At 25.3% G+C, this 19,173-nt stretch overlaps 1 protein-coding gene across 9 annotated transcripts in view; it reads left to right on the forward strand.

Moving 5' to 3' along the window:
- The window catches only part of LOC109602340 (forkhead box protein P1), a 170,105-nt gene that overhangs the window by 61,845 nt on the left and 89,087 nt on the right, over positions 1-19,173 (forward strand). For 8 of the 9 annotated variants that reach the window (XM_049969582.1, XM_049969589.1, XM_049969596.1 and 5 more), the window contains exon 2: positions 17,327-17,428. In XM_049969582.1, coding sequence (XP_049825539.1) covers positions 17,327-17,428 — 102 coding nt within the window. Of the gene's footprint in view, positions 1-2,068; positions 2,276-17,326; positions 17,429-19,173 lie in introns of those variants that run through there. The other variant, XM_020019251.2, reaches the window with a different exon arrangement.

Below are 19,173 nucleotides of genomic sequence, written 5' to 3' on the forward strand. Positions count from 1 at the left end.
AAAAATGTTTCTAATTAATTTACTTAATTATTTTTAAATGAATATAATTATATTAAATATTTCTATATTTATTGGTATTATTAATATAATTGAAATATGAAAAAGTATATCTCATAAAAAATAATTCTAAAGATAAAAATATTTGACTATAGAAATTATAATATATTTCAAGATTTTTGGTTATTACTAATATAATTTAAACATTATTTTTGAAAAAAAAGTAATATTTTTTCAAAATTTTTTTCTTTATTGATATTTCCTTTATATCTTTTTGAATTAATTACTTTAAATAAATATAATTTACTTAAATATATTGCCTTTATTAATATGTCATAATTATTTATTTATTTATTCATTTTCATAAAAAATAATTCTAAAAACTATTAAAATTATTTGATTGACCATGGAAATTATAATATATTTCAATATTTTTTTATTATTAATTCCATTTCATACATATAAAAAATTTAGTTATATTTTTTTATATATAATTTTTAATTAATTACTTAAACAAATAGAATATTCTTAAATAATCAATTAATAATTAACGTCAAATCATTTAATTATTTACTAATTTTCACAAAAAATAATTTAAAAAATATATAATAATTGTCCAATTGGAAAAAAAAAATGTTTCATCAAGTTTAGTTATTATTAATATAATTATTACATAAAATAAATACTTAAATATTAATGTCACATTTATTTATTTATTTATTCATTTTCATAAAAAATAATTCTAAAAACTGTTAAAATTATTTGATTGGCCATGTAAATTATAATATATTTCAATATTTTTTTATTATATTATCCATTTTATACATATATTTCAAAAATATAGTTATAAAAAAATAATTTAAAAAATATAAATAATTGAAACAAAAAAATGTTTCATCAAGTTTAGTTATTATTAATATAATTAATACATAGAATAAATAAGTTAATAATAAATACTTGAATATATTATTTTTATTAATATGTCATAATTGTTTATTTATTTATTCATTTTCATAAAAAGTAATTCTAAAAACTATTAAGATTATTTGATTGGCCACGAAAATTATAACATATTGCAATATTTTTTTATTATTAATTCCATTTTAACCATGTAAAAAATATTGATTTTTTTCAAAAATTGATTTTTTTCTTTAATTACATGTTTTTATATATTTTTTAATTAATTACTTAAACAAATATAATATTCTTAAATAAACAATTAATAATTAACATCATAATCAAAAAAAAAATACATAATAATTATCCAATAAAAATTTGTTACATCAAGTTTAGTTATTATTAATATAATTAATACCTAAAATAAATAAGTTAATAATAAATTCTTAAATATATTGCCTTTATTAATATGTCATAATTATTTATTTATTTATTTATTCATTTTCATAAAAATTAATTCTAAAAACTATTAAAATTATTTGATTAGACATAGATATTATAACATATTTCAACATTTTTTTATTATTAATTCCATTTTATACGTTTACAAAATATTGATTTTTTCAAAAATGTTTATATATTTTTTTAATTAGTTACTTAAACATTTAATTATATATTAATTTTCACAAAAATTAATTTAAAAAATATATAATAATTATCCAATTGGAAAAAAATTTGTTTCAACAAGTTTAGTTATTATTATTATAATTAATATGTAAAATAAATCAGTTTTTTTAAAAAAGAATTAAAAAATGGGCGTCCCCCCATGTAAGAAGAGTGGGCGTGAGAGATTTTCGAGCAGCCCGGTACAGCACGGCCGCGCCGTTTAGTAATAATAATAATAATAATAATAATAACAGTAGTAATAAAAAGTGACAATCGAATCGAATGTGCGTGGAATCCGCCCCTGTGGAATCTCCAGCCGAAGCAGGTGTAGTTAGTTTGCTTTTGCATTTCTCTAAACTCTAAATATAACTAAGTAAACAACATCTCATACGGGCGAGGCTACGAACAAGTAAACAGTAAACAACATTATGTGCTGGGTTCACGTTCGAGACTGCCTATACTCAGTCCGTCGCCGACTAGAAGTCGTCTCGTTTGTCCATCGCGTAACTCCATAGCCCGACTCCGACTCCGACTCCGACTCCGACTCCGACGTTTTGAAATTCCCGCTCTTGACGTTTTATTGGTTACGTAACGGGCTCACGGAGTGTGCTTTGTTTTAAATCTGAGTGAGTGGAGTGACAATTTGAAATTTCTACCGCCAAAAAGTTCGAACGTCGCCAGCTAACATGTGCCATGCCGATGGTTTACGTTAAATGTAGGTAAAAACTTGTTTCAAATTAATTGTGCTCGCCACTTTTTACTTATACTTATACTTATACTTACCGTACTATAATGAAATTGCTCAATTATGTTTATGGTCAAATCATATTTACATGTACCATGTTTTGCGGGGTTTTATTTTTAATTGCAATATTACTTGTTGCGTGCTTAACTATTATAGGAAATATTTTCATCATAATTGTATTTTATTGTTTTAACAACAGGACATTTATTACTTCTAGACCGTTTTACTAAAAGTATATTTTAACGAGCCATAAACTTAAAGTATTTGTAGGTATGATTATCATAAAATAACATTGACAATTAAATATAATAATATTTAAACAAAATAAAGTTCTATAAACTTTTATCTGTTTTATATTATTTTATATTATTTAGTATTTCGATATTCTATTAAAAATATATATAGTAAACGTTTGCTGTGTTATTTTAAATAATTGTGTGAATATTAGTTTAATATTGAAATAAATTTCAATTTAATATTAAAATTTAATTTTAGCATAAAAATTTTGATAAAATGCTTATTTACTAAACATTTAATCCTTAAAACAATAAAAGTCTATGGCCTATTGTTATTTTATCATTTGTATTTTATTTGTTTGTTCTTTTCTGTATAACACATTTTGTAATATTATTATAAAATATACTCGATATAATAAAAATTTTTGAATTAAATAATTTTTGTATAAAATCAAATAAATGAATGTGCACTGAAATGTCAGGAAATTTTAATACCAAATGTCAGACAATAATCATAAAAATTACCCTTTTTATTAAATGCGACTGCATCAAATACATTTAACTCTGTACAAGCGCATTCATTAAATGTACACTCGCTGCTAAATTTTTACTCCTATAATTAATATATCTAATACAATTTGCTATTGTTTACCAATTATTACGAAAATAAATCAACAGTAAATATACTTTATTTATTTCATGATGTGCTGCCGTACATATTATGTTTCATTACAATAAATTCCTTACAATAATTAACTAAAATTTATTATTTAACTGACTGTGATAGCATGTTTTGGGCAATTCATGATGGGTAAATGATTAATAGATTTAGTTGTGAGTCAAAATCTTTTCCCACGTCGAGAATTAGTGTAAATACTTTTCGAGGACACCCTGTATATAATGTAATATTATAATATATAGACAAATATATATTTTTGGGAAGCTTCATTTTTTTCTGATATTTTAAAAGTTATTTCAAATCTGGTTTTCAAAAATATTACCCTTAAATTTTAAAGAGAAATAATGGAAATGGAAACTTAACCTCACTTTTTGACTTCTTCTTTTGATTTGTCATATACCACTTAAATTATTATAAAATGACAAAATTGCATAATAATTAGATGGAAGAATATCTAGGCTAGATAAATGATGTAGATCTTCCCATTTATCAATTTGAAGCTTCTTCTTTGAGTAATTTTTTGATGAACCTGGTCCTCATGTATTAGTTCACTATTTGGTTTTGTCAGCTTAAAAGTAGCAAAGAATACATTGAAGCAAAATGAAGATGTTGGAAATGGGCTAACAATTATATTATCGTGTCTATGCAACGTAATATAGATAAATAATAGACTTATAACTGAAAATCTAATTTCACCTCGAGAGTTGGTAGTAGAATTCTGTATAGACCTTTCGAGGACACCCTGTATATAATTAATATATTAGCTAGCCAATTGTATATTTTTAGGAATCTTCTTTTTTGATAATTTAAAGGTTATTTAATTATGTTTTAAATTAAATTTTAAGGAGAAATTACATAAAATGACAGAATTCTGGATTTTTGGGAGTGAAGACAAATTGATCACACTCTTTAACTTCTTTTTTAGAATTAAATCATATACTACGTAAAAAATCAATGATAAAATTACATACTAATTAGATGTAGAAATATCCAGAATAAAAATCTGGATTCTTGGAAATAAAGAAAAATTTTTAGAATTAAATCATATACTATGTAAAAAATCAAACAATGACAAAATTATATACTAATTAGATAGCGGAATATTCAGAATACTTTATTGATGAGGTAAAACTTCCCATTTAACAATTTTGAGTAATTTTTTAAAGAATCTGGTCAAGTCGTACATAAATAGAATTAGTTATAGGTAAAAATCTATTTTCACCTCGAGACACACAAACTTTTCGAGGACACCCTGTATATAATATATAGCGAATTATATATTTTTAGGAAGCTTCATTCTTTTCTAATAATTTAAAGGTTATTTAATTATGGTTACCAAAGAAGTTCCAGATATTTTAAGGAAAAATTACATAAAATAACAAGAAAAAAATCTGGATTCTTGGAAATGAAGAAAACTTAACTTCACTTTTTAACTTAGAATTAAATCATATAATATGTAAACAATCAGACAATGACAAAATTACATACTAATTAGATGGAGGAATATCAAGAATAAAAAACTAGATTCTTGAAAATGAAGAAATTTTTTTAAAATTAAACCATATACTGCATAAAAAATCAGACAAAGACAAAATTATATACTAATTAGATGGAGGAATATTCAGAGTACTTTATTATGAGGTAGAACTTCCCATTTAACAATTTTGAGTATTTTTTTAATGAACCTGGTCAACTCATGCATAAATAGAATTAATTATAAGTAGAAATCTATTTTCACCTCGAGAATATAATATACAGCGAATTATATATTTTTAGAAAGCTTTATTCTTTTCTGATATTATAAAGGTTAATTCAATAATGATTTCCAAAATAGGTCCAGATATTATCTTTCAATTTTAAGAAGAAATTACATAAAATAAAACAATTTGGATTTTTAGAAACGAAGAATACCCTTTTAGACTTCATTTTTAGCATTAAACCACTACATAAAAAATAGGCAACGACAAAATTATATACTAGTTAGATGGACTTTTTGGTGGATGTGATCTTTGATCAATCTGTGGTCTGGTAATTTTGCCAGTATAAAAACGGCAGGATGAATGAAGGAGTTTGAAAATGTGTCAATCATTAAAACGATGAATATTGATGCCTCCAATGCGACTTAACTAAAATTTATTATTTAACTAACTGTGATGTCGTGTCTTGGCAATTTAAGATAGGTAAATAATAAATAGAATTAATTATAAGTAAAAAATGTGTGACGTCTATTGTCTAGAGAAATGCCAGGTATTTATAATCATCAACTAAATTAATTGTCACTATTGTAAAGCAAATAAAAAAAAAAAACTGTGATTTTCGATGCGTGTACAAGATAACGCATATAGGTCACAGATAACATCATCCTCTAATTCCTTGAAGTTTACAGAATTCAATTTCGTCTGAGTGACAATCAACGTAAAATTATCTATTATCTATTAAACGTGTGAAAACTTAACGGACGATACAACGTGTTGTAAGTGAGTAATGCGTAATGTTTGAATATTTATCTAAAACGAATTATAGCAATCGTCAGCCTTTGAGCCTCTTTCCCTGCCTAGGAATCGCTTGTGTAAATAAACTTGCATCTGGCACAAGCTGACTGACTACAGTTTTTGAAAGCACACAAAAATCGTTCCTTTGTGTGCGTGTGTGCGTGTGCGTGCGTCCCAACCCCCACCGTGTCTTCCACGCTGGAACCACCAAAAACACAAACACCACCAAATAAAAAAAAATCCTTCGTGTTTATACAACTCTGCATAAAATTCGGGCAGATGTTCCGGTCCTGCTCCTCTTTTTTTTGTTTTGTTTTTGTTGTTTTTCCGCACGAACCACTCGGCCGATCGTATTTGTCCATATGACGAGTCCTCATCTTACTCCACTACTCCACAGTTTTTTTTTTTTTGGAATTAGCACCCCATTATATATTCCATAAATATAAAACTTCTTTAATTCGGTCCGTTTGCTAATTATCCCCGCCGGTGGGTGTTTTATGCGCGTACGATTTTTTGAGGAAACCGAGCCAACTTCAAATATATCCTAAGTCAATATAATATTAGTGGCGGAGTCTGCGCCTGATTCCGCCTCTGGAGCTTTTAATTTTAAATTAAACTCTTGCTTTCCTGAAAAAGATCTAAATATTTATTTGGTTTTAGATGTGTGCAATGGCACAAAAGCAAATACAAACAAATGTTCTAACCATGTGTTATGTGTAACGCCTCCGATACGACGAAAAATTTGAAACGCTGACGAATGGGAGTTTTATACTTAATTAACACTTTGTTTCTTGATTTATATACATATTTTTTTTGGTACGCTGTAATAGGATGGGGTGTATAAGTGCCCGTCTAGACGTGCATAAAATTTTAGCGGTGTTAAGTTTCGAATTTTTAAAACACATGATACACATTAGGTAGACAAAAAGGTAATTAACTTTTTTGGTTCAGGTTTTATTTGATTCAATTTAACATTTTTCTGATAAAGTAACTCTATATACAGGTCTGTAGATAATTCTACGTCAAAATTTATGGATAAAAATAGATGTATTTGTCTTATCTTACCTTAGTACAAAGGTTAACTGTTTATGAGATACAGGGTGTCAAAGTTAATTTGTTTTTAATTTTTTGTAAGGAGTATTATAAAATCAATGGTCCTCTACGTCATATATCAAATTCGTTAACATATTTGAAATTTTCACTTAAAAAAACTCCTGTATACCAATTTTTAGAATAGAAAAGGAAGAAAATTGAAAATAAATTATTAATTTTGACGCCCTGTATCTTCGTAATCAACTTTTGTATTAAGATAACTTTAATTGAATTATTTTCACCTCATCAATTGGTGGTAGAATTCTGCCAAGACTTTTCGAAGACTGTATATAATTTAATATAATATAGTGAATAATATATTTTTGGAATGCTTCATTCTTTTCTGATAATTTAAAAGTTAATTCAATTATGGTTTCCAAAAAAGTCAGATATTATTTCTGAATTTTATAGAGAAGTTGCATAACATTCTTTAAAACAAGAAAAATTCTTAAATAGAATCAATTATAAGTAAAAATCTATTTTCACCTCGAAAATTGGTGGTAGAATTCTGTATAGACCTTTAGGAGACACCCTGTGTATAATTTAATATAATATATTAGAGAATTATATATTTTTTCATTCTTTTCTGATACCTTAAAGGTTATTTAATTACGGTTTCTACAAAAGTTACATATTTTCTCTAAATTTTAAAGAGAAATTACACAAAATAAAAATTGAAAAATTGACCTAAACTTTTGACTTCTTTTTTAGAATTAAACCATATACTACTCAAAAAATCAGACAACGACAAAATTACATAATAGTTAGATGAAGGAATATTCAAAATACTTTATTGATGGGGTACAAAAAATTCCGGATTTTCGAAAATGAAGAAAAACTAACCTCATTTTTAGACTATAAAACAAGAAAAATCTGGATTCTTGGAAATGAAGAAAAATTAACCTTACTTTTTGACTTCTTTTTTTGAATTAAAACATATACTACTTAAAAAATCAGACAACTACAAAATTACATAATAGGTAGATGAAGGAATATCCAGAATACTTTATTGATGGGGTACAAAAAATTCTGGATTTTTGGAAATGAAGAAAAATTAACCTCATTTTTAGGCTTTAAAACAAGAAAAAATCTGGATTCTTGGAAATGAAGAAAAATTAACCTTACTTTTTGACTTCCTTTTTAGAATTAAAGCATATACTATTTAAAAAATAAGACGACAAAATTTTTTGATGAACCTAGTCAAGTCATACATAAATATAATCAATTAGTAAAAGTAAGTAAAAATCTATTTTCAACTCAAGAATTGGTGATATAATTCTATATAGATCTTATAGGACATCCTGTGTATAATTAAATATAATATATTAGCGAATTATATATTTTTAGGAAAGTTCATTCTTTTAATGATAATTTAAAGGTTATTTAATTATAGTTTCCAAAAAGTTCCAGATATTATCTCTAAATTTTAAGGAGAAATTACATAAAATAACAAGAAAAAATTCTGTATTTTTGGAAATGAAGAAAAATTAACCTCACTTTTAAACTTCATTGTGGTTGGATATGGTAGAACTTCCCATTTAACAATCTGAAGCTTCTTCTTTGAGTAATTTTTTGATGAACCTGATCATTCGTACATAAGTTCAAATTCAGCCAACATTGCACTCACTGTGGGTTTGGTGAAAGTGCTATAAGTGGTTAAGACTCACTATTTTAGTTTGATCAGTGGCAAAGAAAATGAAGATCAAGATCATCCTGAAACAACAAAGAATTTGAATAATATCTCACGAAAACTCTCATGAATCATGTTTGAAAATGGGCCAATCATTAAATAAACTGCGATGGATCAATCATTAGAAATGCAGTGAATACTATCAAAAAGTTGTTCTAGAACAATGAAAAGAGGATAACAAAATTGGACGTTTGACAATTGCCAATTTTTCTTCTTGCAGGCAAAGCAAACGATGGTTATTGATGTTGTTGTTTAATGTAAAGATAAATGGTCAGATTATAATAATTCTAGTCAATCTGAACAATGTGTTGAAGCTGGATAAACTGAGTCAAAGAGAGTCTAAAGAGTCTATTAACTACCTAGCAAAAGACCAAATCAATGCAATTACCTATTGCTAATAGATTAACGACGTTTTCGAAGAACTTCCCCAAAAACGAGCTTTTTCAGTAAATTTGTGACAAGACAAACGTTAAATAGGAAGTCGTACCTCTTTCACCACGAGACCAGATATTTGAGAGCTTCAATTCCAATAACCTAGACTTTTTGAGATGACTTTGCTTGTAGCAAAAGATTGTTGATTATAATGTTTTTTATTTAGTTGAATAGTTATTTTAAAAATAAACTTTTTACCATAATGTGCTGAAACAGTAAAAGTCAAGTGAATGTGAGTAATTCATTAAATGTTTATACAATAATAATAATTAGCGGAACACTTTGTATATGTGTAGCAGAATTTCAGGATATCTAACACCCACTTAAACTAAATGTTGTATTTGCTGAAAATCATTTTGGATATTTGTATTTCTAACAGAAATTGCTTAGTTCGAATATTTACTTTATTTCTACGATACATCCAAGTAAAAATTTGGTGGTTAAACAAATCTGTTTTCTTTCATACACGTAATCTAAACTATTTTTTGAGATATTTGTAGACTATTATATAAGAAAACAAAATAAACATATTTTTTTCGGGATAACGGCCATAAATTAGAACAAATCTTGTTTATGCAGCCACACAATGAAACACATACGCGAAATTGTTTCCTCTCAAATTAAACAATTATAAACTTATAATGAAACACCGGCCACGCGTAAATTGATTTAAAAAATAAATGAAACGAATTCCTGAGCATTAAAAAAAGATGCTAATTAGCCCGGCGGGGAGATTAAAAAAGTTTTTCTTTTTGTTTGCATATGTAAAATTGGAGAATAGAAACATGTTAGGGAAGGGGGACGGCTAAAGTTGAAAATAAGTAAATATTCTTTGTAGCGCGGCTTACATTTATTCTGTACCGTTTGGACCGTTTGTAACGTTTGTACCGTTTGTATCGCGGCAGTCGTCGGTGCTGCATCTCATTACGATGCGAATCGCTGACGCAGGCCGAACCAGAGACTGTGATCTTCCGCGATGGCGGGATCTAACACCCTTCGCACTTAATCAGCGGAGGGGTGCTTTTTGGACAGAATCGTTTAACATTTTTTCTTATTGAGGCGGCGAGAGAAATTAGTGAGAGATCAAGAAGTGACCAACGTTAATGCGTCACCCCCTCGACGATTTGCCTCATGAAACTTCGGCTGCTGCGCTTTTTCAAGGTCATTAAGAGGGACGCCTAATCCCCCCCTCATAATAGGAAAATAAAAGCAAAATATAACTCGCTGTTTTTAACGGTTTTCCTTTTTTTGCCACTCACTGAACAATCTCCGCCCTTCTAATGAATAAAATTATGATGAAATATTTTATAAATTGATTTACTTTTAACGGGTTCACTTTTTATCTTCTTTTCAATTAACTTCGTCGAAATGACTTAACCATTTTATGTACCGGAAACTCATTTTTAATATATTATAATACAACTAAATTATATCTTCCATCTTTCTTTAACCTGGCCCTTGGAATAATAAAAACGTATCCACAGATAAGTGTAAGGGTGGATCGAACTTCCCTTTTAAACTGAATATTATATTATTATTAATTCATTTTTTATAAATTAAGTTGTGTTGTTTCAAATCTATTATATTTTAAAGAAATTATATCTCATAAGATTTATACAATAAAAAATATATATTTTATTACTTTTTATGGATTGTGATATTAAATCTATACGACTTAGATTGGATTAATCAATTTATTTTACTTTAAATTAAGTTGTCAAAATCTTCTAAAAGATGTTTCCTATAGATTATATCTATTCCTTATCACAATTTTTTAGAAATTATTATTTTAAATCTAAATTAATATTGGATCATATATTTTCTAAAAAATATATTTTCAATACAATTTGTGTAATAAAAAACATATTCTTTATTATCAATTTATTATGATTTCAAATCTACACAATTTATTATTTCACTTTTTATGTCAAAATCTTCTAAAAAATATTTTCTGTATAATATACCTAATAAAAAACATATTCTTTTTAAGATATTAACATTTTAAATCTTGACAGTATATTATTTTATTAATAAGTTTATTATTTCACTTTTTATATACAAGTTATATCTTCTAAAAGATGTATTTCCTATAAAATTTTGTAATAAAAAACATCATTTATTATCAATTTTTGTACTTTAAATCTACACACTTATTTTGGAGTATTCAACTTATTATTTCAGTTTTTATTAAGATGTCAAAGTCTTCTAAAAATGTTTGCTATAGAATATATCTAATAAAAACATATTATTTCTTATTATTTTTAAAGTTTTTTAAATCTTCATAAGGTATGTAGAATTAATTTATTAATAAATTTATTCTTTTATTTTTTATTCAGTTATATCTTCTAACAAATATCTTTCCTATACAATTTATTATCAAATTTTTAATAAAATGGCATAACTTTCTAAAAATATTCTACAGAATATATCTAATAAAACATATTCTTTATCATCTTTTTATTGATTATTATTTTAAATCTATACAAGATATATTGGATCAATTTATTAATAAATTCATTATTTCACTTTCTATTAAGTTGCATCTTCTAAAAATAAATTTCCTATACAATTCTGTAATAAAAAATATTCTTTATTACCAATTTTATTCAATACTACTATACATTTATATCCACATAACTTATTTTGGATTAATCAATTTAATATTTCAGTTTTTATTAAGATGTCAAAATTTTTTAAAAAATGTTTCCTGTAAGATATATCTAATAAAAACATATTCTTTCTTACCACTTTTAAAGCTTAACTTTTTAAATCTTCACAAAGTATGTAGGATTAATTTACTAATAAATTTATTATTTCATATTTTATTAAGTTAAATAACAAATATCTTTCCTATACAATTTGTGTAATAAAAAATTTTCTTTATTACCAAATTTATAGGCTGTGGTTTTAAATCTACGTAAGTTATACTAGATTAATTCATTTTATAATTTCATTTTTTAATAAAAAGTCATAACTTTCTAAAACTGTTCTACATAATATATCTAATAAAAAATATATTCTTTATTACCTTTCTTAGAGATTATTATTTTAAATCTACACAAAATATATTGGATCAATCTATTAATAAATAACTTTTTATTAAGTTGTATCTTCTAAACAATGTATTTCCTATACAATTTGGCAATAAAAAAAAACATATTCTTCATTATCTTATTTAGAGATTATGATTTTAAATATATACAACTTACATTGGATCTATTTTATTAATCAATTTATTATTACAATTTTTTCTTATGTAATTGTATAGTTTCTAAAATATCTTTCTTTTACTATTTACAACAAAATGTTATTCTTTATTACCTTTTTTATAGATTTTAAATGTACACAACTTAGTATGAATTAATCAGTTTATTATTTCACTTTTTATTATAGTATGGTTTCAAAATCTTATAAAAAATATTGTCTATAAGATTTATGTAATAATAAAATATATTTATTTCTTCTTTTTGAGATTAAGATTTTAAATCTGCACAACTTACAATAGATCAATTTATTAATCATTTCATTTTCTATTATGTTGTATTATTTCAAAATTATCATCTAAAAAATATATTTCCTATACGATTTGTGTATTAAAAATATATTTTTTATTACCTTTTTATAGATTATGAATTTTAATCTTAACAACGTAGAAGAGATTAATAAATTTTATTATTTCATTTCTATAAATGAAGTTATGTATTGTATATCTCAATTTTATCTCTGAACATAGTAAAACGTTTTTTATTTAAAGACAATTTTTTAATTTTAACTGTAATTAGTTTAGATTAAGAAACCAATTAATTACAAATTATTATTAAAAAAATGTTATTATAACATTCTAAACAGACCTTTAACTCAAATTTTACGAAGATATTTTAATACCCATAATAAAACTAAAAAATGAAATAGTTATAGAATTCACCTAGAGAATTTTGAATGCTCATCAACAAATAGTATTTTGTGATTGTGTCATTTGTTTTCAGATACAATAAAACGACAATAATCTTTATTTAGTTTAAGATATTAGCAAGGACAACAGTATTATATTTTTGAAGTTGTAAAACAGTGCTCACAATTTTAGTTACATAAACTTGGTTTATTTGTTTGTGAATAAATAAGAAGTTTACGATATTCTGCATTCGACTTTATAGATCGTTAAAGGAGAAATGTTTTTAAATAATAAATACCTTCCAGCTTGCTATTACATGCAATAATTTACCTTCGTTATTAGGCACAAACAATTAATGGTATGTATGTATTGTTTTAATAATTATTTTGTTTACTAGTTGCTGCTAATAAATTTCAGTTGTTTATATACGAGTTATAACTTATATTTAGAAAAAGAATAATAATAATAATAATAATAAGTAGTGTAACCAATTAGTTAGTAGTGTGTTAGTGATCAGTGGCATAGATAACCGGAAGGATAAAGGGTAGTCGGTGGACCGGACATCCGGACCAGATATATGTATCAGAAAAGGATGCGATCCTTCACGCTGGGAACAGGAGGCAAATGAAATTATATCTTTTTCAACTAAACGCAATGTTCCGTATAAATTTCCTTTTCCCCGACTTTAAAATTATAAAATATAAACCTTAAGTTTGCGGCTCGCTTTATTTTTCGCCGCGAATCGGGGGATTGTTTTGCTCTTCCTTTTCTCCGGCACAAACTGACTCTTTATCAAGTAAACTGCACTGGCTGTGCAAATTTTCTTCGTTTTGACTTCGTTAAATATTTCATTTCTTTCTTGATGAATGGCCATCCTGTTTTTCGTTTCGCCCTTTTCTTTTGAGGTTTACACTCGGCGGGGTATTATGAAAGGAATTCTTTTTCATGTAGCACTACTAATTCTTATGGTGTGGAGCCCTATAATTCACATGTCCTTTCTTATATTCCACACTTGTTCTATTCACTATGTTTTCTGCATAACTTTACCTTATTTTATTGTGCTGGTGGCGGATTTTGATATTTATTGGGCCTGGGAAATACATTGTAAGTGTACACTTGCTTACTGTTTGTAGATCAGCATTAATAAACGTGTTTATCTGACTCAGTGAAGTTTTCTTCTTCATAGATTTGTTTATTTAAAATGCAGGTGTGTATTAGTAAAAATGAACGATAACACGTTTAAATTAGTTGCACTGTTACAATTCCAACACGTACAATGTTTAAAACCATAACAATTTAAAACAATAAATATGACGGAAACAGACACATGTCCATTGTGATTCACAATGTTCTTATTAAAGCGATCCATTTGATAAACTTGTTTTTGCTTAGCCGGTGTTCGTTTGTTAAATAAGATAAACTTTGCAAAATCCGATTTCCGCACAAATAGTGTCATGCGTTGAGCAACATTGTTTCAACACAGTTATGTATAAAAATCGCATTCCAAATCGTTGTGATGGTATTAAATGTATGGTATATTGTTTTGTAATGGATTCATTTAAAGTTGTAAAAAGTTAATTAACAACATACGTATTGTATAAACAACGATTCATTAGAATTGATTAAATTTTACTACATTATCTCGTTTTTTTTATTTTCTTTAGTAAAGAACTTGTTGTATCAACTTGAATATCGTTTAAATAAACAAAAAATAAAGTAAAAGGCTTGTCCAGAATTAACAAACAATTAGTGACAGCATTTTTACAAGTCGTTTATCATTCTTATTTGAAATGACGGATAAAATTCATTTATGATGAGTATATTACTTTAAAAATCTAATAGTTCCAAACCCACTAATGATTTATTGATTGATTTACTGATTATCCAAGATTATATACATATTTTATTAAATTTCATAACTTCATGTTACATCCATTAGTTGTGACATTTAATGATTTGTTGTTAAAAAATGAGACAACAGCAGAAAAGTATATTTTTTAACTTCAAATTATTTAAATTAATACTGCCACAATTATAATGGACTATCTGATATTTCTTGATTTGAAAGTAAAAAGAAAACAACAGCAGGAAAATATAATTTTTAACCTGAAATTTTAAGTACTTAATTAATAGTTTCACAATTATAATGGAGTGTCTTCAAAATTAAAACCATATTTTGTTTCCAATTTTATTGTTTTAGTTGAAAATTAAATTAATTAATATTACAAACAAATATGAATGTATTTTCATAATAAACTTTAAACTTCCAAGCTTGATGGGACATTTTGGCTCTATATCGTTCATGTCTGTTTATAAGTTTATTTTGTTTCTAATTTTATTATTTGTTGACATATTTCGATAAAAAATCGATTGTAATTCCATTAGTTATCCATCTACATATTCCATCAATTAATGATTTATTGAATTGATTTATACAACAATATATCAAGTTTTTAATATTTTTAATATTATTTTCTATATTAGCAGTGACATTTCTTGATTTGAATGTAAAAAGAAAACACTTTATAACTTTATTTTCTTTGTAATTTTTTATTAATTTATTGGCATATTTCAAATTCCATTAATTATCCAACTTGATTAGTTTTCACAAAGTTTTAATCAATTAATGATTTATTGAATTGATTTATACAATATTATATCAAATATCTAATATTAATTTCCATATTAACAATGATATTTCTTTATTTAAAAGTAAAAAGATTCACAACAGCAGGAAAATATCATTTTAACGGAGTATCTTTAAAATTAATATGATATTTTGGTATTTTTTCAATTTAAAATTCAAAAAAACTATATTAAAATCTAATAAGAATATATATTCCTAATAAACTTTACAAAGAGAAGCTTTTCCAAAGCTTCGACACAAAATCGATTGCAATCCCATTAATTATCCATTTTTATGAGTTGTCTCGAAATTTCAGTCAAATCAAATAATTTCTTGAATTGATTTATGCAATATTATATCAATTTCTATGAAAAAATTTCAGAATTTTAATCTTATTATCATTATTATCACTGTTATTTGTTGATTTGAAGATAAAAAGGGAACATAACAGAAGGAAAGTATCATTTTTAACATCAAATTTTAAATATTTAAATTAATACTACAATCAATTATAGTGGAGTATCTTCAAAATTAATACGATATTTTGGTATTATTTCAATTTAAAATTCAAAATAACTATATTAAAAACAAATTAGAATATATATTCCTAATAAACTTTAAAATAAGAAGCTTTTCCAGAGCTTAGAGTTGAACATATTGACTCTAAATTGTTTGTAGCTAATTATAACTTCATTTTCGTTTTAGTTTTTCTTTTAATTTGTTTTATTGATTATCCATATGCATTGGTACAATTTTTTTAAACATTATAACATATGGTTTATAATTGTTGTTAGTAGATAATTTTATTTTGGTTTATTTCTTAAAACATACAAACTATAAATTAAAGTTTTACATTTTTTATATTTAAATTAAAAAAGCACTGTTCCAAATTGAATACTGTTATTTTTAATAATTTTATTTTTGTTTAAAATGTAAAAAGTGAATATTACAAACGAATACGTGTATTTGTTTATAATAAAACTATAAAGTCATAAACTTTTTCTAAATGTGATGACACATTTCGGTTTTAAATCGTTTGTAGTTGTTTATAATTTTATTTTCGTTTTGTAGTAAAAAAACTTAAAATATTAGAAACAATTAATTGAATATGTTTATTTTGAAACTGCTGTTCTTTGACATTAAATTGATTATGTTGGAATATTTATGCATGTATTTATTTTTTCAAATCTTTTATAGTTGTTATTAATGGTTTTATTTTTGTTAATTATATAATTATATATTTTCATATTTACTGTTCCAAATTAATTCTAATAAAAGGAGTAAAGAATAGCATTAGAAATATTTACTAAAATTTTGAATTCATTAAAAAAATATTCACATTTAATAATTAATTAATTATAATAAAATTAATAAACCAATTAATTGAATTTAATTAATCAAATAAATAAAGGCCATAAAAATATTTATGAAAACATTGTAATGCTTATTTGAATTAATTTTATATCTTTTTTAAGGTAAATTAAAAAAAATAATAATCTGGAGTAACCCCTTTAAAATAGTTCCCAAATTTAATTTTAGAGAATGATATTTATGTGATGCGGAAAATGAATAAATTTTGATATATAATTTTTATTCTCTCCTTGTTAATGGCCCATAAAAACGTTTTCTATACGTTGTAAAGTCAACGATCCCATAAATTATGAAATATTTTGAATTTTGTCATTGTTTTAAGTGCAGCACTAAAATGGTGAAAGATGCACGCGTTTATTTTTGATAAACATACACAATTGATGCTATTAAGCCGTAGATCAACTTGCAGACTGGTTAAGAGCCCATTACATGTAATTAATAATTATCTAAAGGAAAACATACAAACTGTTGCAAACACTTGTTGCACAATTTATGTTGTTTATCTTTTTAGGGCCATATCGGCGATATACCTTTCGAGAGTGCTGTTGGTTGGACAAAGAATCATTTTTCACCCAATACCTGGCCTTCAACGATACGGCAATCCAGATACAGTGTAAGTGTTTTTTTATAAACTAAATTAAATTAATGTTAAATAAATTGAAAGAAGAAATCTGCAACAAAGTTGCACTGCCCCCAACACGTGATATGTTAACATGTAATTTTTGAGTGTGAAATTAACAGTCGTACAAAATTTAAATTTATGTATGTATGTATGTATTCAGCAGTTTTATGTTATGGCAAGGTCGCAAAACATCAAGCTCAACAGCTATACTGTTTATACTTTATCAATTAATCAAGAAGTTTCAGCCTTTAGTTGTTTAGTATATATACAATGTTGATTTTTCTTTGCAACCCACGCACGCTTTGACTCGAATGTATCTCAATTTAAATACAAATCAGCATTTTTCGCGTACGTAACAAACATATTATATTTCATGCTCTTACATTGTAACTAATAACTTTATTTATGTGATATAGCAATTTCAAAAAATTTGATACAAATTTAACGGTAGGTATTATTTAACATCTTGTTATTTCATTAAACATATTATCTGTAAGAAGAGTAAATACCCGGTAAAAATAATAAATATTAAGTTAAGTTCCCAATAAATATTATAAATTAACTATAAAATTACTTAACGCTATGTAAAAATAATAAACATTTAATAAAAATATTGTATTCTTTGTAAAAAACATTCAGTGACAAATATAATTTAATTCAGTATTAATTTTGGACCAAATATCAGCACTATTTTTGGTCCAAAAATTTAAAATGTCCTCGACATCTTTTAATTCCGATTGAAAGAGATTTAACTATATAGAAGAAGAAAATCCATCCTTCAATTTTCACTCTCAAGACATGATGATAGTTTAACAAAATTATTGGCCCAAAAGTGTTATTTTCGATTTAAAAGATCATTCTCAACATCTTTTAATTCCAGTTGAAATATATTTGACTTCAGGAGGAGAAGATTCGACCTTCAGTCCTCTGTCGTAGCCACGACGTCCTGTATTAATTTAACATTCTATCCATTGATTTTTATTTTCAGGTATTATTATTTTCTTCAGTTAAAAATGTATCTGAGATATGTCTTTGGGAGGAATCATATAACCATGTAATTTTTTTTCTGCTGTCTAGCTCACTGATAGAATGTGATCAACAATTTTAAGTCTATAACTGAATTTAAATGAATTTCTTTTGATTTTATTGAATACTGAAGTCATTCTCTTGAAGCAATCTGTCCCTTAATATCCAATTGAAAGCTTCCAAGGCATTGTTGGTACTCGAAATCAACGTCAGTTACGATTAAGCTTGAGTTATTCAATTTAATGTTAAACAATTCAGCACATTTATTGGTCCAAAAGAGTTATTTTCGATTTAAAAGGTCATCATCTACATCCTTTAATTCAAATTAGAATATATGTCTCTTCTGGAGAAGAGAATTCATCCGTCAATCTTTAGTCGTAGCCACGAAGTCCCATAAATATATTAATTTAAAATTCTATCCATTGATTTTTATCTTTAGGAACACATTGAACATTATAGTCTTCGTAGTACAAAAATCTAAATTTTTTTCTTGAATCTTAAGTGGCTATCTCAGACGTGTCTTGAAAAATTAAATAACTGCATAGTTTTCTTCTGTTGTCTAGTCAACTCCTTTGATTTGATTGAGTACTGAAGTCTTCCTCTTGAAATATTTTGATCCTTTATTACACAATTGAAAGCTTTCAAGGCATTTTGGTACTTGAAACCAACTTTTGGACACTTTCCTATTGAGTCTGAGTCGAAAACTGAAA

This window comes from Aethina tumida, chromosome 1 (assembly GCF_024364675.1).
Source record: "Aethina tumida isolate Nest 87 chromosome 1, icAetTumi1.1, whole genome shotgun sequence".
In the NCBI taxonomy this organism is placed as follows: Eukaryota; Metazoa; Arthropoda; class Insecta; order Coleoptera; family Nitidulidae; genus Aethina; species Aethina tumida.